The following is a 26735-nucleotide window of genomic DNA, read 5'->3' as shown; positions in this document are numbered from 1 at the left end:
TTGGTTATAGGTTAGTAAACACCTGTACACTACACATGTAAACATGTAAGGTAAAAAATAATGGACTCGTGGTGTGCGTAAAAGGGGAAAACAAACCTAATAATTTAGACGTGCCAAATTGTTCCTAAAAATGTATTTATACATTTAAGGAATTCCAAGTGAGCGAAAGGGCAGATTCCTCTTAACACTCCCATTCGCGCCGTCAAAATAACATTGGTGAAAAAGTCAACGCTGCACGACAAAAAATATTGCGTGATGACCTGAACTTACAAAAGAGATACTATCCAAAATTGGATGGCCAGTTTAAAGGCAGAACACATTTTCTACGTTTTTAGTACTGTGTTCTACGCTTTTCCATAAAATAGAAAGTGTATTCCCCATTCGGCAGCAAGGTTTATATATGCTCATATGAGCACACATATCGACGCATATTTGTTTGAACACAAATATAACGCTATATAAATTTGGATAATTCGTTCAAATGGCGATGTAGAAGAAGGCTACCGTTTGTTTAATCATTTCTTTTTAGCTAGACAACTGCCATGTTCGCAAATGTACGGGCGGCGCGCTGATGTTTTTTTCGCCGTGTATATATAACGGTTAACACTTAGCATGTATAAATAAACTATATGAGCAAGGGAAAAGAAAAAAGGCCGTAATTTGTGCTTCTCTACGTTGTGCTAGCCTTCCCGGGGGAGAGGAGGATACATTTTCCACAAAGGGAAAAATCCTTTCTCCAAGTGTACGTCCCCTTTATCTTTGTGTTCGAATATGCCATTGACTGGCCGATCGATTGGTTGATCGCTTGTTTATATGCGTACAAACACACTTGTGGGTAACGCCCTTATGCTACTATGTTTTAATTCCTTTGGTCACTATTGTGCGCATAAATAGAATTCGCTAGAGCCAATATATGGAGAAGAAAATACATAGTTGCTGTGTGATGGAGGGGGTTCAGGATAAGCATGTAAAAAAAGTACTTTACACAGGTTTGCCTACTTAAAAGCCTTTTAGATATCCGATTTATCCATCCAGCCGCTCAAATGTACCTTAATTGGGTTTTTTCCGATGGGGTGGAGCCGATTTGGGTAGAGATATTTTGGCGTTAACTATACCCCTATAATATATATGATATGAAAAGGGGGGAAAAGAGGGTATTACGTACATGTATACATATCATATATCACCCTGTGAGGGATCGTTTGGCATGCTGATACCTAGGGACATTTTCTTTTCGTTTTTTCAAACATGGTGTGGAGATTAGAACATCCATTACACATCTTATGGTAATTTATTTTAAAAAAATTGAAGAGTATATACGATATTGTGTGAATTCTTAAAAATTTGTATAGTAATTAAGATTCCTTTTAGATTTCTATCACTGCCAAGTGGGATGCGCAACACATAGGAAGTGATGAAAGTTTACTTCTATGGGCTTATATTTTGCAAAGTAAAATATTGCATGTTCGTCCTGTAACTGATTCTTAATTTGTACATCAGATTTTTTTTTTGCTAGTTAGATGTGTGACCAAATTTATGAGAATTTGCACATGTGTTCATATATGCCGAGAACTCCCGCGGGATGAAATATTTACGCGCTGATAAGAAATGTTGCCTTATTTGCGTAGATCTCCCTGCGGCGGTTGCCAAAGTTCGATGGGTACACATGAGATGCAATGCGCTTAATCTTTCCCATGGCGCTAATCGAACGACACGCGAAATTCACGTCCTACGCAGCTACTCAGGTGTGCGATGTGCGCTGTTGTAAATATTGTTTTGTTAAACCATATTTTGAAAAGATTACGTAATAGGAACAAGGTTTTCGCATGCACGTTAAGAAAGCAAAACATAAAAGGGTTTCGTAAAAATGGAAAGACGTCTCCATAAAGTCAGTCACCCGTAGGGGCGGGGAAAATATGACGAACTTGGAAAGGAAAGAAGGATGAATAGGGAGAAAATATGCCTACATTCCTTTGGGGGGAATCCCCAGCGCTGCAATATTTTGTTACATTTGTTTGACTTTTCATTTTTTTAAGAGGATTGATGATATGTTTCTTAACAGTTTACCCTTATGCATGGATAGGAAAATATAGTTTCCTTTTTGCCCGTTTCGATGAGTATTTCAATGGTGCTTTTGTTTTGTTTATCCTTGCGCACCCCAGGGCCGCATTTCTGCCTTAAAAGTGTATTCTTTCACGTGTACATATTTATACCTGGGAGCGCCGCATTCTGAGATGGCAATAAAAATAACCAGGCCAGTTAAATGGGAACTTAAGTTGATCCTTACACCATGAAAAAAAAAGAAAAAAATAACCGGAGGAACAAATTACGTGTGTTCATTATTTATTATATATTATGCGACCTGCTGAACCATTTAAAATTTTCTGATCGCCAAAAAACGCATCGCAAATTTGCGAGCATTTTTTCAGCGCTTCATTTGCATGAGCAGTTCAGGAAAATCACACTTTGCAAAATGGGTGAGAAATGGTAGAGCGAAATAAATAGTACAAGTCATTTCTCACTTTAAAATTATAAAATAAATGAAGAATTATATTGATGCGAAGTTTTTTTTAAGAAAACACTTCCGATCATACTGATAATTGCTGCCACTCCTGTGGGCCTTAAAAAAAAAAATAATTGCTCCAAGGAGCAAAAAAAAAAGAAAGCGTAAGAATGTACGTAATTTTTTTTTGAGCTAATTAAGGGGAATATTTCTAATGAGGGACACAATTGGACTGAAGGTGTGGCTGTGCAAAGTGGTTAAGGTTAAGGTTAAAAATAGAAAAAAAGGCAAGTGCTAAAAAAGGCTCTAAAATGAGGGTCTCCCCACGCACACACCTATGTGCATGTGATTATATATATATATATGTATATTATATGTATATATTTGTATTTATTTGTATATATATGTTTATATGCATGTACGTATAAAATGCTTAATAGGGACGAATTTACTTTTTCTCGGTTTTTTCGGGTTCATATTTTACGGTGCTTTTCGTTTCACCTGCGCGTCGAAGTCGCGTGCAGATGCTCTCGCTGAGAAAGAAGGAAGAGAATTCACTCCCCTTTTGAGCCTGCTTTTGGTGGAAACATTTCTACGGTTTCTTTTCCCTCCTAATTTTGTAAGCATACATTAATATTATGCATGGGAGAGAAATCAAAAGGGTGAAAATGCAGAAGAATAGAACATTTTAAGTAGCCGCAGCACATTACTGCTTTATTGGCTCACTCTGCTCTAATGCATTTATTCACCTGGGGCTTATTACACGGCACTGAGCTCATTTTATTTATGGTAGCTTATGCACCACGTTTATGTATATATATATATATTATATATATATTTATGCAGATGGCTGCTCCTGTTTTTAGGAGTGCTGATCCATGAGCATGTGCTTAATTACGTTTTTTCATAAAACAGAAAATCTCCTGTAGTTATAACATTAAAAGATTTATGTACCCTAGAATGTGTGGGGAAGCTTAATTTCCTGAGGCTGACTAGGTATTAATAATATCGTTTTACTCCATAAGGTCACCTCCTTACATGCTATTGGTATTCTAATTTTTTAATATTGAACGGTACGTGAGTTTTTTTGCGAATATATATATTTACGCCTGAAAGAACAGCGGTACCCTGGCATAAATCCTCACGTAAGTGTTCAGAGGATTTTAGATTGTCCCCCAAGAAGGAGCTCTTTTAAGTGCTATTCCTTCGCGGATTCACGCATCAGTTAACGAATTAACGGGTTCACCCACTCACCGACTTGACTCAGCAATTTCTTTTTTTTGAATGTACGCGAAATTTCACGAACACTTATTTTGCTTTACCATTCGGATATATTTTTCTAATGAGTACTCTTAGCTTATCAATAATGATAAATTCTTTATCGTTATTGTGTAGCTAATTTTTACTTTTCAAAATGTTTCATGAAATTATTTCGATTTAGCTGTTCGAATGTGCAAGGTATTTTTATAATTTTTTTTGAAATAGTATTATTTTGAAAAAAATTATAAAGGTATTTTTGCTCCTTTTCGCGAATTAGCTATAAGTCTAGAGGGGGAAAAAATAAAGATAAATAAAACAACCTTATTTATAGCTAATTTTTCCTTTATGAAAGCTTAAAATGTTTCGGAAGAGATATAAGGTGTTACATATACTGTCGAAACATGAAAAAAAGGAAAATTCATCAAAAATTTCTGTAACTGCTGATATTGAAACGTTCAGGAATTGTAAGGGTAATGGTGCGCTAAATAAATGGTTTTTGTTCCTTAAAATCTTTATTGCTGCATTTTTAATATGGAATTTACAGTACCCTAGTAGTAGTGTAAGACAAGAATAGCATTTTCCTTTTTCAGCGCTCGTCTGTTTGGGCGTTTCTCCCGTTTTTACACTTGCTGAACAAATTTTGTGTGTGTGAAGTGGGGCCTTATGCGAGAACCTGGTGAATGTTGCACCTGTGTGTATATATTTATGTATTTTTACACTTGGATCAATGTGCCTCCCTTTTTTTTTTTCCTTAGTGCACCTCTGATGAATCCTGCGATTGGGGTAATGGCCTGCGAAAGAACCCCCCCAGCAGTGGTAATCGAATATTAGTAGAAACTGAGTACATTGAGAGAATCAACCATGGTGATAATCCAGCCCTGGGCTTCTCGCGTAAGCAATACCTCCGGGAAAGCAATATAAAATCGAGGTTCAGCAAATTAGCAACGAAATCAAATGGTAAGGAGGAAAGAATGAAAGAGAAAATGAACCCTAAGCACAACACAGTGAAGGCAAAGTTTAAGGACCACTTTCTAAAAAGGGAAAAGAGAACAAATCGAATGAATATAAAGGAAAATACCAACATTTATGATCATGTTCAGGACATCTATGAGGCATATAATAATATGAATAATGACTTGAATTCTTACAAGGAAAACGAACTTTTTATTTTCCATAAAAATAATGTAAATGTGGGAAGCACGGGAAGCTATAAAAATGGAAGCAACAGTAGCGATTTAAGTGAAAATTACGACGAACTGGAGGGCGAAAATGAATCTGATAGTTATGACCCCAATGAACAAGATAATTTAGGTAAGGATGATGAGGAGGGAGATCAAGACGGCAAGGAGGAAGATAAGAAAGAGGGAAAAGAAGAAGGTAAGGAGGGAGACCAGGGAAAAGATGCGGGAAAGGAAGACAAGGGGGAAGAAGATAAGGACGGCAAGGACGACAAAGATAAGGATGACAAGGGAGATAAGGATAAGGATGACAAGGGAGATAAAGATAAGGGTAAAAAGGATAAGGATAAGGATGATGATGATGACGAGGACGACGATGATGAGGACGATGAAAAAAAAAAAGCAAAAGCAGAAGAATTCGCAGAAAAAAACTCGGTAAACTGTGGATGTCCATTTATGGGTGATAACACAGAAAAGGAGGGATGCCCATTTAAGGAGGACTGCAAAGAGAAGGGAGAATGCCCGTTTAAGAAGGACTGCGAAGAAAAGGGAGAATGCCCATTTAAGGGTGATAACACAGCAAAGGGAGGATGTCCATTTATGGGTGATAACAACGAAAAGGAAGGATGTCCCTTTAAGGAGGACTGCGAAGAAAAAGGTGATTCTACAGTAAAATGTGAATGTCCATATAAAAACAAGTATGTAGAAAAAGACGAGTGCACCGAAACAGGCGAGTGTTCCAAAAATTATGAATGTCCCTTTAAAAATCAGAATAAGGAAAATGAGGGAGATCCATCTAAAGGTGAGGGTGCAGAAACAGAGGATTCTGTGGAATACGAAAGATGCCCGTTCACAGGTATATGCTTAAAAAAGTACGGATGTTCATCGAAGGATCAAGATGCAGAAAAAGAGGATTGTGCAGAGAAAGCAGAATGCCCATATAAGGGCCAGGGTGCCGTGAAAGGGGAATGCCCATTTAAAAGTGAGTGTGAAAAGAAAGCAGAATGCCCATATAAGGGCCAGGGTGCCGTGAAAGGGGAATGCCCATTTAAAAGTGAGTGTGCAGAGAAAGCAGAATGCCCATATAAGGGCCAGGGTGCCGTGAAAGGGGAATGCCCATTTAAAAGTGAGTGTGAAAAGAAAGCAGAATGCCCATATAAGGGTCAGGGTGCCGTGAAAGGGGAATGCCCATTTAAAAGTGAGTGTGAAAAGAAATCCTGGTGCCCATTTAAAGACCAGTATAAGGAAAATGAAGATTCTGTTGAATATGAAAGATGCCCATTCACTGGTATATGCTTAAAGAAGTATGAATGTCCATCCGAAGATCAAGATGAAGAAAAAGAGGACTGTGAGGAGAAAGCAGAATGCTCATATAAGGGTAAGGGTGCCGTGAAAGGAAAATGTCCATTTAAAAGTGAATGTGAAAAGAAATCCGAGTGCCCATTTAAAAATCAAGATGCAGAAAATGAAGACTGTGCGAAAAAAACGGGGTGCCCCTATATGAGCAAAGGTTCAATGAAAGGTGAATGTCCATTTAAGGGCCAGGGTGATAAGGAATCTTGGTGCCCATTTAAAGACCAGTATAAGGAAAAGGAGGACTGTGTAGAAAAAGAGGGTTGCCCGGAAAACAAAAAATGTTCATTTAAAGATCAAGATACTGTAAGTGACGAATGTGCACAAAAGGCAGGATGCCCATATAAGGGCCAGAGCGTGGACAAAAAAGAGTGCCCATATAAAGACCAAAGCATGGACAAGAAAGAATGCCCATATAAAGACCAGAGCTTGGACAAGAAAGAGTGCCCATATAAGGACCAGAGCGTGGACAAAGCCGAATGCCCCTTTAAAGGAGAGTGTGGAAAAAAGGATGACAAATTCGCTAAGGGTGAAGAAATAGAAAAGGAGGGAAAAATATCAAAAGAAGGAGACGGAGTTCTTTCGGACACAGAAGTAAGCTCGTTTGAAGAAATATTAAAGAAAGGCGATGATTTAACGGAAGAATTAGCTACTGAAGATGAGCTTTTTAATAAGGAAGATATCGTGAATGAATTAGTAACGTTAGATGCAATGATGATGAATGAAGAGCTGTCAAACGAAGTGGAACCACAAGCAGGAGTAGAAGTGGTAATGCAAAAGGAAGAAGGGGAAAAGGAAGATATGGAAACAACATATGCATTGGAAATTTTCGGTAAGGAAGAAGGGGAAAAGGAAGATGTGGAAACAACATATGCATTGGAAATATTCGGTAAGGAACCAGAGGAACAAAAAGATGTGGAAATAACAAATGCATTGGAAATATTCGGTAAGGAACCAGAGGAACAAAAAGATGTGGAAATAACAAATGCATTGGAAATATTCGGTAAGGAAGAAGAAATTCAAGACAGCAGCATCCCAGAAAAGGAAATACTGAAAGAAGAAATTACGAAACTAGTTCAAGAGACAAAAGAATCAATAGAAAAAATAATCAACAAGAAAATAGACAGTGAAGCTAAGGTTGAATCTGAAATGTCGAAAGAAAAGGACTTAGAAATGGGAAAAGACGAAATGAAACAGAAGGGAGCAACAGAAGAGGAAGAAGAAGCAAAGAAATCCGAAGACAGTGTTAACCATGGTAAGGATGATTCGTTACAAAATCAAACGAAGAAAGATTATGCGGAAAAGCCTTTCCCAAAGGAGAAATATTATGCAGAGAAGTTCAAAAGTCCAAGAGGAAAATCAAGCAGGCTCAAACAAAATCTAAATGAAAATGAATCGTCCAATAAACCCTTAAGCAATGATTTAGAAGAAAATATATCTGCTGCTGAAACGCTAAAAGAAGAGGAAGCCAAAAAGGCAGAGGAAGAGGCCAAAAAGTTAGAAGAAGCCAAAAAGTTAGAAGAAGCCAAAAAGTTAGAAGAGGCTAAAAAAGCAGAGGAAGCCAAAAAGGCAGAAGAAGCCAAAAAAGCAGAAGAAGAAGCTAAAAAGGCCGCACAAGCTAAAAAAACTGCAAATGTTAAAAAGGGTGCCGAGGTTAAAAAAACGGCAAATGTTAAAAAGGGTGCCGAGCCTAAAAAGACTGAAGATGCTAAGCCAGCTGCTGATTCCAAAGCAACTGTCGACCCGAAAAAAAATTTAAAGGATAATACAAACAATAAGGGTGGTAAACCCAAAACAACTGGTGATGCTAAAAAAGCTGCAGGAAAACCGCCACGTAAAAATTAAAAAAAAAAAAAAAAAAAAAAGAAATACAAAAATGTGCGAAAAAAAACACCAAATTAGATTAAAAACATTTCAAGGTATTTAGAGTACTATCGGCATGAACTTCATATCCATAATTAGAACAATTGTATGTCTACCAAATGGTTTGCATATGATAATATATTATATTGTCTGACAAGGATATTTTAAGGGAACTTTATTTTTCTCTATATAATATATTATATATACCATGGTAGCATAATAATGGAATATGAATGTGCGTTTTAATGGATAGGTTTTTTTTTTTAATGAATGAAAGAATGGAAGAATGATAAATGAAAAAACGGATGAATTCCTTGAGGACAAAAGTACTATCCCAGATGGTCAATGTATCTAAAGGAATAATTCACTTAAAGCGATTTACCTTATATGCTATGTCTTTTTTGCTTATGGCAATTAGGATAATTTAGGGAAAGAATATATTCTCTTAAAACATCTATGACATTAGCCAATTTTTATTTCATTAACGCGTTTTATTTTGTGTACATTTTATTATTAATTTTTAATGCAACGCTTTGTCCCACTAGTTGTGCACGTTCTTCTCATGTTATATGTATTTTACTTGTATTGACGATGCGCCGCTTTTGTCTATAGGCCTTATCAATTTTTAATTTGTGTGTATGTATAAATGTATATATAAATGTATATATAAATATATGTATATATTATATATGTATGTATAAATGCATACACGTGCAGGTAATACACGTTGCACATGGCATGCTCCAATTAATGTCTGGTGTTTATAATTTAGTTACACTAAATTATCGATAATAGCATATAATTAAAATTTAAAGAAAAGCAAAGGAATGTCCTGTTTTTATTTTTATTCCCCATGACTGTTGAACGCTTGTATCGCGCTTTAACTTGAAATGCATGCTAATTAAAGAACAGAACTTGTATATTTTGTCATTTACCAGTTAAGAAATTAAATATGTTAAATGAAGAAAGTAAAATGGCTACATTGAATGCGCGCACTTTGAAGAATGTAGTTGCTGCATTTTCTCCTTTTCCCTCAAGCTGTTAATGTTAATTTGTGTGAAAAGGGCGTGTAAAAAGGGTGTGTAAAAAGGGCTTGCAGGGTTAGCCATAGCTCTGTAATTATCTGTTGCATTGTATAGATCGTTCCTTGTAAGCTTGGTGTGAGGAAGGAATGACCTACAGCATTATGTAAAAAAATATATAAGGACAAAAACGGTCTAAAATAGAAAAATTTTGCCTTGTTGTAATTAACCATTGCAGAAACTGTTTTGTGCAAAATTAAAGTTGGCATGTGCACCTGTATCACGTTAAATGATCTAGTAAGTGCCGATACATTTTAATGTACTTCCAAGGGTAACATTTTTTGGAAGCCATTTCCTTTTTCCTAAGTATTTTAAATCAAAGTGACGACATTAAAAAGTATCATTATTTGTCAAAATGAGATATTTTTTCACACAAAAGGAGATCACAAGAAAACACATTTTTTACACTTAATTGTTTTGAGTATTTTTTTTCTATTTTTCCTTATTTTGTAGTTCTAAGTTTCAGCGTATTGCATCGAAGTTGAACAGATGAACATCCATAAAAATGGAGGATAGGAAAATTGTAAAAAAAATGGGTTAGCATTGTGTAATGATGAAGAAGGAACTTGTTAAATAATTTTTCATTCTTGTAATTTGGACAATCAGAAAAGGACACAAAAAATGTGTTTTTTTTTTCCTTTCCGTGTACTACTGCTTGTCCTGAATTGTAACTTGCGTATTTTATTACAAATTGCTTCCCCTAGCAAGTTGCTCTTATAGGTAATAAACAGTTTTACCCTCGACGCACTTCAATTAAGTTCAAATTAATAATCCATAATTACAAAATTACAAAATTAAACGTTTTGCGCGATTACTTATATTAGCATGTGTCGTGTTAAGAACGTTAGGGCGTTCTTGGGAAAAGCAAAACTGAAATACGGCGTCATCCAAGGCGTTGATTTAGTCCCAATTTGATCCCGCTCAATCGCCGTTTGATTCCAGTTCAATCCCCGTTCGACCCCTTTTCAATATCGATTCCCTTTTTTAATCACAATAAGAGTCAGCAGCGCAACAACCAATGGAATGCATCCTTTCCTTTTATTATTATTTTTTTTTCTTACATGAAAATTGTGGACCAAAATGTAGAATCTTAACAAAGAAACGTAACTTATGAATTGCATATTTGGAATGACCACTTTAGTATTATACTGATGCTCAGCAACCATTTTTGCTATTGGGAAATAATGCCTCATCTATATGCAAACGCTTTTAATTTTTTTGCTTAAAAATATAGATGAACTTATATATAACCCCAACTAATTGCTAAGGCAAAGCAAAGTAGCAACCGCTTTTATATTTTAAAAAGGCAACTTATTGGAAAAGAATAATTCTAACGATTTAGCATTAGCTTTTACCAAAATGTTACAAAAAAAAAAAAAAAAAAGATGGTAAAACTATACATTGAGTCTGAAAATAGAAATAATTCCTTTAAAAAGTATATTGAACGAGTATAATGTAATAAACGCGAAATTGTAATATATGGTTTTTCAATCTTTCGATGTAGAATATATATATTTTTTTTCCCTTCTTCATTTGAAGAATTTTTATTTAACATTTTTAACTACAACTGGGTCTAATTTAATTGTACCCGTCTTTTTTCACGACTATGTATACATATATTTATGCATTGTGCAAAATTGTACAAATGACCTGTTAGATCATTTCAGTTGTGCCCAATAAAGTACACTGTTTTAAGGGGAAAAAAATAATCAATTGAAAAATTTAACTTTTAAATGTAATATTTTTGCTTATTATATTTTATTGGGAATTGCCAACAGGTATAAAATAAATACAGTATAAGGAGTCATATAATGATCGTTGCTAAGTTCTTTAAAAGAAAACGCGGCATTCATTTTAGCTCTTTATCGCAGAACAAAAATAGGTCGATCAGACGTTACCTGTTCTATTTCTGTAAAATAAACTATCCTAGTCATTAATAACATAAAAAAAAATATGTTCATTCGTTTCTTACTCGGACAGCATTGAACACGTTTGGCCCTTTTTGTATTAAAATTTAAATTTGCATATTTGACGCTTCTCCAACCGAGTTGCTTACGTACGATTTCGCATGAAGGGGATATAATGTATGCATAATGCGTACCGAGGCACGACATATATATAATATATATATGGACGGGTATTTTTGTACATATAGAAAGCATGGGAGGGTTAACAAATCGCCATACTAAGTTGCCATGTTGCATTAAAAATATCAGTACGTGAGCGAGTCTTCCCGGATCGCGTATGCTTTAACTAAATTGTTTAACTTTTTTACGCTTCGAAAAAAAAAAAAAAATCCCCCAATATTTAGAATAAATCTGGATCAGAAAAAATAAAATTAATATAGCACCAAGTACGTTGCATATATAAACATGACAATGTACCGTAGAATATAATCATTTTTGATTCGTTTGGCATGAATTAAATCGTCTTGTCGTAATTAAAAAAAAGATATTTTTATTTTCTCAATAACATTAAAGAATTTTGGTAAATACTTTAGGCAGAAAAAATTCGCTCTTTACAAGTAGACGAAAATATTTATTCTGTTCAACAACGATTTTTATAAAAGATTGATTCGCTTTTTTATTATGGATAAAAAGAATAATTAAGGATGAAGTGGGCTTATGATAACTCCACCATGAAGAAGGGTTGTTTTCAGGGACACCACGCCACAGATAAGAAGTGCACTATCGCGAACAAATTTACAACAGTGAATGAATGTCAAAAGACGGAAGAAGCAAAAAGGTTATTCCCTTATGCTGTTAAAGTTCTCATCTTTACCCTTTTACTATGGACATGGGAACATTTCAATAAGGTGAGCGATCTGATAATATAACCACTAGCAACTTTTTTTTTTTACTTACATCTTTACTGTTTTGATGAAAGTTCATATTAAAGAAGAAATTTTGTTATTATATGGACTTAAATGTTTTCTTTTTTAAATGATGAAACATTTGACTTTTTTTTTTTTTTTTTTTTTTTTCTTTTCGTATAGTCTGCCACCTACGGCACCTCACTGGGGAACAAAGGTGTAGGAGAAAAAGAATCAAGCGTGAAGGGTGCCAGGTGTCTAAAAGAAACTGATAGTTCATTTTGGGATTATTATGCATGCACAGGAAAAAGAGGAACACTTTATTTTCCCCCCAATGGAACTGACAATGTTAAAAAAAGTGATTATTCTTTTTCAAGGCTATCTGAAGGGAAAACCAAGGATTACTACGAAATGACGGAGTCTGCTTCAGGACATTCAAATGTATCATCCTTGTCATCTCTAAGCGAATTTTTGTACAACGATAATTATGAAGATCCATTAACATACAATGGAGTTAAATTATCTAATTATAAACACAAAAAACGCAATCGAGGTTTAGTTAGTAAAAGCACAAGGTGCATATTGAACTTTTTAAGTGAAATGGATAAACGCATTGAAAGGCAATTCGAAAATGCGATGAAGTATGAAATAGAATGTGCGCGTACTAGGCGTGGAAGGATGAGCACAATGGCAAACGTAAAACGATTTTTACGTAAAATAAAAGTATTGTCACCAGCAATAATAGGTACTGCACTCTCATTAATATGTGCGATGTCAAGCGCACTTTTAGGTTGTATCACATTTGCTATAGTTACTGCTTTTATCTTATTTTACTTCATGATAAAAAATGCTAAGATCCATAGCATTCATGAAGCTTATCAAACTAATCACAAGTGAAAGCATATTTCGGATGAGTAACATGCCGCACAGCAAAATGCAGCAAGTTTTGTCTCTGCAAGTTTTTCAGTGCGGGAGAATTAAGCTCCCTTCCGGCAATCGCACATTATACATTGTACATTTTATAAATATAGGTATGCATGGGTGAGAAGGTGACATACTCCCAAGGTGTGCATATATTATACGGAATCTTTAATGATATGTAAATTAAATTTCGCAAAGTTGTGCACATCCTGATAAGGATGTCGCATTTGTCTTTTATTCTAACGGCGCAATTTTCAGCATCGTTATCGAAACTATGTTATTTTGTTTTATTTTTTTTGAAGTACCTTTTTATACATACACTTACACGAATGTGTTAGCAGCTACCTTTTTTTAATTCACTTACGAAACAAGTTTGATAGCTTTACTTGCTTTAATGTGAATTACACATTTGTCATTTGTACAAATTACAACTGTTTCGTTTTTTCTAAATATAAACACCTTTGCTTCTCAAAATTAACTGTTTATATGCTTCCTTTTTTGAAGATAACAACTGATTGTCTATCATTCCTATATTTGAAGTTTTTCCATTTTTTTTATTTTGTCACGAAAAAGTCTTATATAGCGAATGCTACACTAAGGAGACGATATTTAAGACTTGTCATGCCGCAACATTTGATGCAGAGAGATTGTTATGCTGTTTTTGCCTCTCCTGCGGATGAGGGGGAAAAAAAGAAATTCCCTAATGTATACTGATATATTGAAAATCCCATGTTCGAACTAAAAATTTGATAGATTTCACGAAACGAATAAGCTTCCCATTTGTGTATCGCACAGATGTTAAATGCAGCAAAGATCTTTTTAACACTGCAGAGTGGGTTGCAAAGCGTGCCACTTAAATCGCTTAATGAATGAACTTTATAAATGTAGTAATAATCGAGAGCGCACTCCGTTATAATATGGGTACGCAAATGCACATATGTATATGTAATATAAACATGTGTGTGAGCTCTTGTGTGTCCTCCCCACACGTACTTGACAGGAGCACCACGTTGTGTCACCACTAAATGAAACCTAGCAAAGGAAATAGCCCTTTCAACATTGTCCACACTGCAAATTCGTTTTTTCATTTTTTAATAGAAAATGTAAAAAATTCATTAGTTTGCACTTTGTGGGATATATATATTTTTTTTCCCTTTTTAAAGCTTTCCTTTTTTAAAAAAATCATATACTAAGGAGTGAGCGTATTGAGAGTCTCTCCTAACGAGTTGTGGAACCAACAAACCTAATTAAATGTGTGCGATTTTAAAAAGGGGAAGAAGGATGCCGGGGCTGGAATGGAGAAGGGGTTATAGATGGTCACTTATTTCTGAGGAGTTTTGTAGAACAATTTAATTTCAAAATTGTACGTGCCATCGGAATAAAAAATTGGAAAATTCTAATTAAAGGATAGCCAAAGAATGAACAATATAACGTCTGTTGAAAAGGTATTCATTAAAAACGTCATATGAAAATGGAAGATGAACCGCTTTTATTCGATGTATGCTCAATAGAAGGTATGACTTTTTTTTTGGGGGTGATGGTGACACTTATAGTGTAATTTCACAAAAAAGCTTGAAAATTTTGATAAAATAAAAGTTTATAAATATAGATTAAAAAAATGGGGTTCGCATATGATATTACATACGAGTGGAAAAAAAAAAAAAATCCTGTTGGAATTTTTTTTCAATGTATCTAATCTTTTTGGTAAAAATATACCCCCGATTTAATATTGTGAATAACCCCGTTTGAAGCAGATGCAAAATCGTGGGAAATTAAATTAATTTCATTTTTATGCTAAGAATTAATTTATATGAGTAATTCGTACATATGTATATGTATGGTGTATTTGTTTATGTTTTGATTTTAACATACATTCGCCCCCTTTGGAGCAACGTAAACGAAATGGAAATTGTGTAAATTTTGAATGAAAACCTTTCTTAATGCGCTATTGTAATAAACTTTTTTTAATTCTTACTGATATTCTAAAAGGTAACTTATTAACTTATTTTTATAAAATAATTTTATTATTCATATTAAAAAACTAAAATGGCAAAAAAAAAAAAAAAATAATGGTACAAATCTTACAACGCATAAAAAAAAAAATTTTATTTTGCTACTTTTTGTGCAAATGTTACAATCCCTCTCCCTATGTCGTGACTCTGTTTAAATCCTTCTTCATTTATTTTGTAAAATTTGGATTGCTGTTGACACCCTTTGATTGCTTACAAATAAATTAAATTAACATTTTATTATATATATAATTATATTTTTGCTTTATTGTAAATTTTTTTTGTATGATTCTTTCGCTGTTTCTACCCCTAGTTTGCTGCTGCACTGTCAAAATAATCACTTTGCTAGGCGTTTATAAAAAAAAAAAAAAAAAGAATTGCATGTATGAAGAAATGTATGTATAGAGGTTTCTTTCCGTATACACTTTATTTCCTTTGCAGTTTATGTGCCTATTATTAGTTGAAAAACAGCACAGAAAATGTTTTTCATTTAACATATTTAAAAGGGGAAAAGAACTCCTATTTTTCCTTTTATTTGTGAAAATTTGTAATTATTCCATTTTGCGTCACATAGGTATGTTGTTTGTGGCAGTTCACTTTTTACTACTTACGCTTGGGGGGGATATATCCCTAGTTACATAAAGGAACGAACCCCCTGTTATATAAATCAATTATATATTTAGGTAATATGTACACCATACATATATGGATATGTAGGTGTCGTTTCCGGTGACTCTTGTTATATATGTGGCAATGTATATGTTATGTTCGACCACGCAACATTATGAAGAGGAGCGGTTCATAAAGGGAATCTCCTCACCTTTTTAATGAACTTTTTTTTAAATAAAAAGTTTGTTTTTTTTTGGATTCACAATATATATATATTTTTTTTTTTTAAATTTAATGTTTGTTTTATAATTACATTCGAATATCTTTTAGTGTTTGGTATGTATTGTGATACATATTTGAGCTTACATATATGCAACATACATATATGTAAGGAAATGTTCATGAATATATATATTTGTATACATATTTACATATGTATTATGCATTGTATATGTATTTGCATACATACATATCTATTTACACTCAGCGTACATTTTTGTTAATATGTTTGTTAACAAAACACAATGAAATATGTGATTCAGTAAATCACATATATATTTTTAACATATACTAAATTAATATGACAGAGAACAATGTCATTATGCTAATTGTATTTGTAGTGTGGTTACTTAGGTAAATATATTTAGCAAAATATATTTCTTTAAAAATATTTGTTACTTCCCCACACAGCAAATAATATTTATGTTCATTAATAATGAACCATAGATACTGCTAATTTGATCAAATATAAAATAATTATGAAGAAATTTGATACAAATTATAGCAGATTTGTTGAATTTTATATATACTGTAAGCACATAGTTAAAAGATTTTTCATTAAAGCTTTAGCAACTTTTACGAAATGTCACCTCTCGCCCAAATCAACGGGATTCCTATTTTTGACTGAAATTTTTATCGCCACTGTTTTATTATGGATATTCTACTCATTCAGCAGTGTAAGAAAAACAAATGCTATTCCTTACTAGTGTGTTCGTTTTTTTTTTTTTTTTGTTCGCCAACTTTTTGCTTCTTGCTTGTGTTTTACACCTCTTTTGGGAGCTTTTAATTTTCCCTATGTTTTTCGACATTTCATTTTCATCCCCCAAATTTTTTTTTTCCCAGCGAAATTTATTCTCTGTACCATTTAATTTATACTCGTGCACACGTTATGATTTCGTGTTCTAACATTTTCAGTCCGTTGCCACTGTTGAAATATGGAGTGCAAAGGAAAATCACATGTGTGAATGGCTAGTTCGCAAGCCTAGTAGATTGCTGAGTAAAGAAGAAATCAAAACTAATGGAAAAAATGGATACTCCAGAAAAAATATTGCTGATTTGTTAGAGTTGGACGAAGAGTCCATTGAAGAACATTATGAATCATTAATGTCCGAAGGTTTCAACAAGAATAGCATTAAATGGAAAATATTTGGGAAGTACACACCCAAAGTGGAAAAAATTGTGAACCAAATAAATAAGAGGATTGATTTAGAATTAATCCGCGCCTTAAAATCAGATTGTTATTATCAGGGAAATGATTTGGTTTCCATAAAAGAATCAAAAAGGGAGCGCATAAAATCGTTCTTTTGTAAGTATAAAATATTTTCTCCTCACGTCGTTCTCTTTTTGGGCGCAATTTTGGCTTCATCGTTTAGTCAAGCCATTCCAGCTGTTTTGTTAGTCATTTTGCTGTTTATATTAATAGTATTTTTTTTCATAAAAATACGAAAATGTACGTACATTATGGAGATGAACCGAAAATCGAGGAACATCTATCTTGGTTTTATGGACTATTAGGTTGTCTCCTCTCAGAAGACTTCCCCCCGAAGGATTATAATCCTTGAATAGTCTTTTCATTTAATACTATATTTGGAATACACTTAACAACTCATATATTTATCTGAAAATACATATGTGTGTGTACCATGTGTATTTTCACCTTTTTTATATATGAGGCATAAAATTTTAATCTTTTATTTTTTAAAAGCCTTTTCAATCCGCTTGTGTACGTTGTTGCAGAGTTCAAACTCGTGCGTTTGTGTTTTAATGAACAATGCAAATTGTTAAGTTTGTTTAATTGTCACAAATGAAACGTATTTTTAAGAAATCCTTGTTTTATTCTATTACACTATATCTTATGTATTATATATTATATATTATGCATTATATTTTATTATATTACATTCGATATATTACATTTTATTATATTACATTTTATATATTATTCTTTTATTACTTTTTACTATATTTTTTTTATCCCATTTTGCCTAATTTTATCTGAATTTTTTTATGTCAATTTTATGTAAAAAATGGATTCATTTTTTAGGTTTAATTTATTTGAAAAGTGTCTTTTTTGTTTTATTTATATTTATACGAAAAAAGATTAAAATTTTTTGTTTTTGTATTCTTAATATTATTATATAAATGACATTTTATGTATTTCTACACTTTAATGGCACAAAGACGTTTTGTGTTCCTTTTAAAAATGCCACAAGTCAATAACTTTTCAAACTTGTATTTTTCGAATGAAAAATATACAATAGTGGTATTATTAACGTTCACTGAAGTGAATTTTTAGTTTCTGCTTCTTTTGTTTTGCCTTTTTGTTAAACACGCCATGCTATATTTGTACACGTGCATATGTGTATGTATAACTATACATATATACATAATTTGTGAAAAACGTTCGACACGGTTCGTTAACCTAGAACACGCTTAAAGTGTCAGTAGACGCCCCTTACTTTTGCCACCTTTGAATATATAAAACACAGCATTATGCGACTGGATTCCAAATTGAAAAAGTATTACTCGCTAGTTAAGTGGAACATTCCTTATGTGTAACGCACAGATGTAGTGGATATCGCTAATTAGCAATTCATTCAAGGGAAAAGTACAAGCCATTATAATTACCAGGAAAGCAGAAATTTAGCACATACACAAAAGGGGGGAATTTGCAGAGTCTAAAAATGTACACAAGTATGTGTGCCCCTTTTTAATCATCTCTCTTTAGGGGAGAATAAAATTTGTTGCAGAATTAAAATTGCAGAGCTCTGAAAAAGAGCATATTTTTTAAATATTTTACTTGTCCTTCGAGAAGGTAACAGGTGCAGGATAATTAAACGTATGTCCACGATAAATTAAGCTACCGTGGTGAGTAAGGAAGTAGAGGAAGACGCTTCACCAGAAGGGGTATTCACTTGCTTTTTTATCCATTTGTCAGTGTACTTGCTTACTTTTTTAATGTTAACATTCTGGCAATTTATTTGGATTCCTTTGGCACACGTGTGGGTAGTACCGTGCTGGGTGTTTATTGAGACGAACCCGAATGGCCATGCTAAAATGATTAGGGTGCATAAGGCCCCTTTGTTAGTCACCCCTAGTTACTTCTTCCCCATAAGTGTTATTTTAATGAACTGCCATGTTTATAGTTCTATTTATAGTCCCCCAATCAGAGCATATTACGTCGTTGTCACATTGATAAAGCACTTTATATATTTAGAATTATAGGAACAAAAGGCGTTGTAGATAGAGAACCTGTTTAGGACGTTGTCAAGTTGGTATAAGCATTTTGTAGAAAAGCATAACTAGTGGATTATGAGCCTAGCATAGATAGTGTCAACATTGTATTTTTTTTAAAAAAACTATGAAGTTTTTTCTACATATATAATGCTAAGAATAAAACGATTATCTTTACACAATTTCGTTAATAGTAAATCATAGACACAGTTATACGTAACGGGGGGAATGTATTACTATTGATGTTCAATTTTTAAAACCCTTTTTGAATTTCCTTTGTAAGGTCCATTTGTTAACAGGGATGGGGGCAAGGCAGGTGCTACTCCTTAGTGAGTATATGCAGATAGGAAAATTATACCTTTTTAGTATTGGAGTTCTACACGATGGAGTGATAAAATGAGTAACTTCCATTGAATTAATTATACCTTTCTTGTAATTTTATCGTAAAAAAAAGGCGAACTGTGTGCAAAGCAAACAACGAGAGTTACGACTATCAGAAAAATTAGCAATTTTGGGAAAGGCAGTTGTGTGGTTACACTTAAAATGGAGGTAAATATAGTGCATATATATTTTTAAATCTTATTTCATCATTTGAGATAACTTTGGATTATTTTTACCTTTCAGTGGAACTATTTTTTCCCCCCCTCCCCTTTTATTTTGCAGTTACATTTTTAATATTCACTCGAATAAATAGTTCTAAAAGGGGACATATAAACATGTTCGAACGGTTTGTGCTTTAGTACTGCCTCAACCGATCGAGTTATGCACTAAAATTTGTTGAACATATAAGTTTTAGGGTAATATAAGCATAAATTTATCGCACATATTGTCTATAAATATTTTTTCATATTATCATTTAAGAGGATGTAGATGCAGAAAAAAAATTAACTTATCTTACATTTTATTATAAACTTAAAATGTAAGTTTGCTGAAGGATTTTTGCTTTGCATTTTAGGCTTTTATGCATTACGCTATTTAAAAGCATATATACATAGTTTACGCGGATATACTTTAGTAATTTGAAAAGGTATATTTTTCTATTTATTTTTGTCATTACGGTTAACGTTTTATTCCTTCTTTAGAAGTTATTTTAATGTTTTAATGATATCCCCAAAAATGACCTTAAAGGAGATTTCTACGTAAAATAAAATTTATGAAATTTCGGATGATTCTGTTAACCGATACGAATGAGTTCTTTTTTTTAATAGAATTTTGCAAATGGAGAAAACGAAAAAGCCAAAAAAGGGTTAAAACGATTAACGATTAGTGCTACCATTTTATTTACCGTTTTGTTATATCTTTCGCGATACATCTAAAAAGAAAAATTTAATATATTTTTTAATATTTTTAATGCATATGGGTTGCTATAATATTGCTATAATATTGCTATAATAATATTGCTATAATATTGCTATAATATTGCTATTATTGCTATTATTGCTATAATATTGCTATTATTATTATTATTTTATTATTATTTTATTATTATTTTATTATATTTTTTATTTTATTTTATTTTATTATATTTTTTATTTTATTTTATTTTATTTTATTTTATTTTATTTTATTTTATTTTATTTTATTTTATTTTATTTTATTTTATTTTATTTTTTTTATTTATTTTTTTTTTCGTCCCCTTTTTCGTTACTAAATAACGGACCTACATTGCATAGTTTTCAGAAAGACTGCAGCCACAATACGCATACATATAAATATCACCTTTTCTCCTGGTTTGCATATGATTTGTTAGGAATTTTTGTAAATTAAGCCAACTGTTCCACGTCATTAATTTTTTTTTTTTATAAATCACATTTATTTTTCGTTTGAATATATTATTTTTATATAAAATAAAAGCATATAAAATAATGCATTTTAATGAAGTGTAAAGATTTCTGCTGCAAATACAATGTTGTTCTAAATGTTCTTCATTTGCTAATAGTATGGTTTTTACTTTTCATCATTAAAATTGGAAGAGGAAGCTAATGTTCCATATTTGAGAACATACAAAAATAATAAGCTGAGGAAAAATTACATTATTTGTGTTATTATCACAAATTTAATAATAACATTTTTGAATATTATTTGTCAAAGGGAAACGAAAAAGTCGAAATAATATACCTATTGCAATCAGCTTTTTTGTATATATTTATAAAGAAAAGAAAAGAAATAGGTTGCTTTTAAAAAAACACTCAAGCATAAAAAACTACGAGAGAAAAAATAAATATGAATAACCTTTTGTCCAAAATTTACATATTTTCCCTTTTTTTAATATGCTGGAAATGGGAGAATTCTGACAATGTAAGGATAAAGATCATGTTGGAAAATTTGCATATTCGTTTATGTTGTTTGCTCACGCTGCAGTAATAATTTGCGCCTATGTTTTAATTTTTCAGTTAAATGGTTATTCCTATATTATGAAAAAAATATCTTTAAAAATTTTTATAGTTTATGCCCTTAGGGGATTCGCTGGGAAAGGTGTTCCACGATAAATCATTAAATGGAAGGATTGGACGATCACTTTTCCAAAGGCAACATATTGCACGATTTTTTCCTGCTGATGTATCCCAAACGGATTTACAATATTATGAAGATGACTTTGTGGATGATTACGATGAAGAAATGTATGATGAATCAGCAACAGAATATAGTGTTGATAATTCGAACAGTGATATGTATAGCAGCACAAATTCGCAGATAGAGTCGACATATGAAAGATTAAACACAGCTAGATCAAATAATTCGTTCTTGAAAAATTACAAAGAATCAAAATTGAAAAAATTAAAAGAGTTGGATAGTGATAGCCATGGTAATAGATCATTTATATCAAAAGCTAAGACTTTTGTTAAAAAGTTAAACATACAAGTTGAATTAGAACTGTTAGACGTTCTGAGCGATGGCAGCAGTGGCTTCCCTTTTGCGATTAGAGGAAACAATAAAAAGGGGAAAATTTGGAGTGCCATGCATAAATATAGAGTACTTTCTCCAGCTCTATTTGGAACACTTATTACATTATTGTTATTAAAAATTTCTACCCAATTTGCCTTCGTGACGGGGGTTGCAACTATTTTTATCATAGCATATCTTTTTGCTAAAGTATGGAAATGCCAAAATATAGTTCATCATGCAGAAAGTAACCCAGAATTATAAAAACATTTAAGGTTAATTACATATTGAAAGGTGTCAATTTGCGTACATAGAAATTATTTTTTTGTCTATTAACTGAATATGCTAATGAGTAGTGCCTAAGGCAGGGTATACATACAAACAACAGCGCAAACGTGCTTTTACGACCAATTTGCGGAGGGAGATTTACATTTTTAATATACCGCAACATGAGCACGTTATTAATGATCTCCTGCCTTACCCCAATTAGACATGTATACATGATTTTTATATGTGTGTTCATATTTTTTAAAGCTTTTTCCTTTTCCTTTTCCTTTTTTTTTCCTTTTTCCTTTTTCTTCTCATTTTCCCCCTTATTTTTCCTTTTTTTGTTTTACGAAAGTTTGTGCGAATTAGTGCTAAAATTTCTTCATTTTAGCTGATTCGTGAAAATTTGATCGATATATATATGTATATTAATATATACACATATAGTGCATGATTTGAAATTTTTGATGTTCGAAAAATGTGTTATTTGCTTTATTTACAAGAACTGATTTGAATCACCAACTTTTACATGTGTTAATTTAAATATAATAATTTGTGACATAAATTTGTTAACAGGGAACAGCTTTGCTTTCATTGTTATTGCATTTTTCTGTATAGACATTGGTGCGTAATGGGAATGGTGAGGAAGAAGAGGCATGTTGGCAATTCCGCATGTTGCAACGTATATATATATTATATATGTGTGTTTCTTAAAAAGGAGGATGGCAGTTATTTTACAGCCTGATCTTGTAGACAGATGATCTGTGTAAAATTATAATATATTGAGAATTGCCTTTTTTAGATATAATAATTTATTCAGCTTTCCAAAATTTTATATTCTTTGTTCGTATGGGCTATGCGTAACACAGATCCTTCATATAAGCCCTGTTTTTATTTGCTACTTTTTAGTAGCAAACGGGCATTCTTCCCAATAGTTAAATATAAAGTTGTCACATACGTGTGATCTAAGGCGCATATGAACATCCGTACGTATATACACACATATGAACAGTAGGGTAACATCTGGTATGTATGTTTTGCTGCCCTACCAATGGAGAATATGGTTCTGTGCTATCTCAGACCAAACTAATGCTATAAAAGGTTTTCGAAGTAAATACGAAGAGAAACCCTGTCCTTCATCATGTTTCTACTGATTGGTTACTTAATTTTAGAATCCAGAAATTTCCATATTATTAACGGAACATGCTACTTTGTGGGGCTCCCCCTTTATAGACAAAAATATATTAAAAATGTTTTAATTAAAGTTATAATGTAAACTCCGCAGAATAGGAGGCAACTAGAGTGGCGAATAAGATTATTTTATTTCCAAAGCTATCCATTTCTGAGGAAAATATGAACTGATTCGAAAAATAGACAATCAGTTACGTTACAGAAGAATGAAAAGAACACCATTGCAAAAAGGCGAATACGTGGATAAGTCAATTTAAAAGCGAGTTTTATTGTTCGCTCGAGAGGTGCGATTCATTATCTCGTTACATTGTACATTATATATATATTATTTTAAAAGAGAACGTTGGATAGTCTTGTCATTAGGGGGGTTCTCTATCAGCGTGATTAAGCTAATTATAGAGAACGCAGAAAAAAGCGGAAAAGGTGGCAAAATGTCCCATTTATGAACTGATTTTAATAGATATAGTGGTAAACACCATCAAATGACAAAAAGGGGAATAGCACTTTTGATAGTAAACAGTGACATATGCACATATATATTTTTTTTTCGATCATATTTAAAGTGGACCTCCTAGCATATTAACATCGCCTTACGTTTTGGCTAAATGTGAAGAATCTTTTAAATATCCGTTTAAAATGCAAAATGAGAAAAAGATGAAGAGAAGCGTAAAATTAAAACTGCACTATGGGAAAAGAGAAATACAAGTGCAACTGAAGGTTCTAATTTTTAAGTAATTAAAAATGTTATAGTGTAAATATTAAAGTACGCCCTACATTATAATGTACACAACAATGATAAAAGGTGTGAAAATAAGTTGGGAAACACGATAATGGTTTGGAGTTTTCCTAAAAGAAGGTTGCAATAAAGCATTTTTTTTTTAAATAATAATATTGGAACGTTCCTTTTTTTTATCTACTTTTTATTAGTGCTACCTTTCAATAAAATTTCTTAGCTAGTTGAACGGCATTAATTAGACAGTGTCAATTAATACAGTCAACCATAAATTTATAAGCTAGCCGAAGAAGACTTAGGAAAAGTTATTAAAGGAAATAAGATCAGTGAATGTAGAAACTGTTCTATGTTTTTTCACTTTCTCTAATTAGAGGAAATATTTTAGCGTAAAAATTTTTATATGTAGACCACAATTTTACCAATTGGACAAGGAAAAATTAAAGTGAATTTTATTCATCTTTTGGAATTTAAGAAACTGAGAAAAAATCCATATAAAAAAGGCACAACTTTTGAAAAAAAAGGTGGCAAACTAATGAGTTACAATTCTGTCTAGTACAATATATTATATGTTTTTTATATATACTATTGCGTAAAAATGTTCTGGTTCGCATATTATGGATAAGCGCTATTTTGCATTCAGACAAAAGATTGTATATGATTTTGCTCTTTCTTTGAGATATTTATTAAAAAAAAGGCACACAAAAAGAAAAAAGTAAGAAAAATATTATTTAACTAATTTGCAAATAAAAAATTCATATTAATGTATACATTTCTCATAAAATTAACTTTTGCAAAATTATGCATTAGGATAAAGTTGATACAATTGTAATTCTTTTAAAATAAAATTATGGTAAAAATATTAGTCATCACATAAAAGAAGCAAAGAAAAATATATTCCTCATTTTTTCTACAATATATAACAAAATAAAATTGTGCCCTTTTTTTTCGTGAAAAAAAATTAGTGAAATCTTAAAATTTTGCTGTTTTTTATTTTTTTTATTTTTTATATAATTCGGGATAATTTACGAATTTGACTTATTGATTTTTTTTTACTTTATCTATGCATAAAATGTGAATATAAATATGATACATGTTATTATTGTAGAAAATCAGTGAACTCATTTTCAGCTCATATATAAAGAGAAATATGTACATATATTTAGGACAATTTTTTTGCTGTTTTTTAAAGAGGGGTACTTCCTCTTATTTGATAATTGCAACTTATGTAAATAGATATTTACACGTTAATAATATTGAAATTAAATCACGCGTATAGATACATAAATAAATATATATATTATATGCATATGTATATTCATCAGTTCATAGAGAAACAAAAACAAAAATACGCGTTTATTCTATTCGGACACGAAATACGCGTAAAACCGTATATATATATTAAATGAAAGAAATATATATATATTTTTTTTTGCCATTATTTCAAATAATGGATACCGCGATATTTTGTCCTTATATTTTTTTATTATAAGAAAATTTTCATTTAAAATAATCCTAGAAACGTTGCAGTAACGCTACATGCATTTGCATATTAACTTATTTTTAAAACGTTTGCATTATTCTCATATTTACCTTTTTTTTTTTTTTTTAATTTACATGTTGTATGGGCCTATGTGGCAATTTTTTGCAGGTTGTAGCAAATTTACCCATGTTTTAAGAAAAAACCAAGAAAATTTCATTTTCCTTAAAAAGACTTGTTGTTAAATTAAGGATATAATCATATATTATAACAAAATTGTTAATAATAAATATTGTATTGGGATTTTTAATAATGGGATTATTGAAGAAAACTACATTTTATTTTTTTTATTTTTGGTTTCATGTACTCCAAAAAAATTCTAAATTAACAATTGGTTAGATATCGGATTTAAAAAAACTTAAAAAATTTTTATTTGTATCTTCTATTATATATTTTTTATTTTCAAAATTAGTTTCTATTTAAATAACGTATAGTGTTTTTTTTTTTTTTTTTTTCCTATGGCAACAATAATATTATATGTTATAGAGTTACGATTAAAACAAATTTATAGGTAGAGAAGCAGCCGCATATAAAATAAAAAAAAATGTTCCAGGGTTTTATTTTTACTGTATCTCTCATGTATTAAATAATATATTATATATTATATATTATTTATTGTTGTTTGCAACATTTTTTTAAATCTTTTTATATGTACAGAATAGAATATTTTTATGTATGTAGGAAGAATAATTAAAAAAAATTGAAATTGTAGTTGAAATTGAAATTAGTATAATTAATATTTTATTTTATGTTTATTTGTTCGCGAAAAAAATTATTTAATAATAAAAGTTTGTATGCTATTTTTAGAAGTATCCCAATTTTTTTGTATTTTATAGAAAAGAAGTTATTTTTTTTTTTTTTTTCGGTAATTGGGAAAAAGCCTATACCAAGAAAAATTTGTTGTATTAACGTATAATTAACAATTTTATGTGCTATATATTATTACATATTATTAATACGCTGTAGTTACCTATTTTCAAAATTAATGTAATTTATGTACATTTTTTTTTTTCTCTTGTTA

The 26735-nt window shown here is 31.6% G+C and overlaps 2 protein-coding genes across 2 annotated transcripts, besides 24 other annotated features; both read left to right on the top strand.

Moving 5' to 3' along the window:
- Positions 1 to 3187: 3187 nt before the first annotated feature.
- Positions 3188 to 3255: a microsatellite.
- A 210-nt stretch (positions 3256 to 3465) lies between these two features.
- PVX_110835 (erythrocyte binding protein) lies at positions 3466 to 9112 on the top strand. The gene is made up of 3 exons (XM_001608342.1): positions 3466 to 4322; positions 4519 to 7947; positions 7984 to 9112. The coding sequence occupies exons 1-3, from the start codon at positions 4122 to 4124 to the stop codon at positions 8137 to 8139; spliced, it is 3786 nt and encodes a 1261-aa protein (XP_001608392.1). The 5' UTR covers positions 3466 to 4121; the 3' UTR covers positions 8140 to 9112.
- Positions 4339 to 4363: a microsatellite.
- Positions 4739 to 4761: a microsatellite.
- Positions 5273 to 5296: a microsatellite.
- Positions 5507 to 5527: a microsatellite.
- Positions 5733 to 5757: a microsatellite.
- Positions 6298 to 6317: a microsatellite.
- Positions 6806 to 6839: a microsatellite.
- Positions 6905 to 6944: a microsatellite.
- Positions 7133 to 7179: a microsatellite.
- Positions 8294 to 8319: a microsatellite.
- Positions 8722 to 8742: a microsatellite.
- Positions 8746 to 8818: a microsatellite.
- A 778-nt stretch (positions 9113 to 9890) lies between the features above and the next one.
- Positions 9891 to 9942: a microsatellite.
- A 676-nt stretch (positions 9943 to 10618) lies between these two features.
- Positions 10619 to 10652: a microsatellite.
- A 5353-nt stretch (positions 10653 to 16005) lies between these two features.
- Positions 16006 to 16025: a microsatellite.
- A 421-nt stretch (positions 16026 to 16446) lies between these two features.
- Positions 16447 to 16471: a microsatellite.
- Positions 16472 to 16580: 109 nt separating this feature from the next.
- Positions 16581 to 16615: a microsatellite.
- A 289-nt stretch (positions 16616 to 16904) lies between these two features.
- Positions 16905 to 16936: a microsatellite.
- A 489-nt stretch (positions 16937 to 17425) lies between these two features.
- Positions 17426 to 17561: a microsatellite.
- A 3560-nt stretch (positions 17562 to 21121) lies between these two features.
- Positions 21122 to 21243: a microsatellite.
- Positions 21244 to 21248: 5 nt separating this feature from the next.
- Positions 21249 to 21272: a microsatellite.
- Positions 21273 to 21551: 279 nt separating this feature from the next.
- On the top strand, positions 21552 to 22250 carry PVX_110830 (hypothetical protein; the record flags this gene model as incomplete). Its single annotated transcript, XM_001608341.1, has 1 exon — positions 21552 to 22250. One exon carries the CDS (start codon positions 21552 to 21554, stop codon positions 22248 to 22250), a length of 699 nt encoding a protein of 232 aa, XP_001608391.1.
- Positions 22097 to 22122: a microsatellite.
- Positions 22251 to 22488: 238 nt separating the features above from the next.
- Positions 22489 to 22585: a microsatellite.
- Positions 22586 to 26735: the final 4150 nt, after the last annotated feature.

This window comes from Plasmodium vivax, chromosome 6 (genome assembly GCF_000002415.2).
Source record: "Plasmodium vivax chromosome 6, whole genome shotgun sequence".
Classification (NCBI taxonomy): Eukaryota; Apicomplexa; class Aconoidasida; order Haemosporida; family Plasmodiidae; genus Plasmodium; species Plasmodium vivax.
This window is presented reverse-complemented; position numbering and strand designations above follow the sequence as displayed.

Excerpts from the sequence above, each read along its gene's own strand:
- PVX_110835 (XM_001608342.1), top strand. The coding sequence starts at position 4,122 with ATGTTTCGGAAGAGATATAAGGTGTTACATATACTGTCGAAACATGAA. Across the intron at positions 4,323-4,518 it reads TACAGTACCCTAGTAGTAGT|TGCACCTCTGATGAATCCTG; the intron begins GTAAGACAAGAA and ends TTTTTTCCTTAG. Across the intron at positions 7,948-7,983 it reads ATGTTAAAAAGGGTGCCGAG|CCTAAAAAGACTGAAGATGC; the intron begins GTTAAAAAAACG and ends AAGGGTGCCGAG.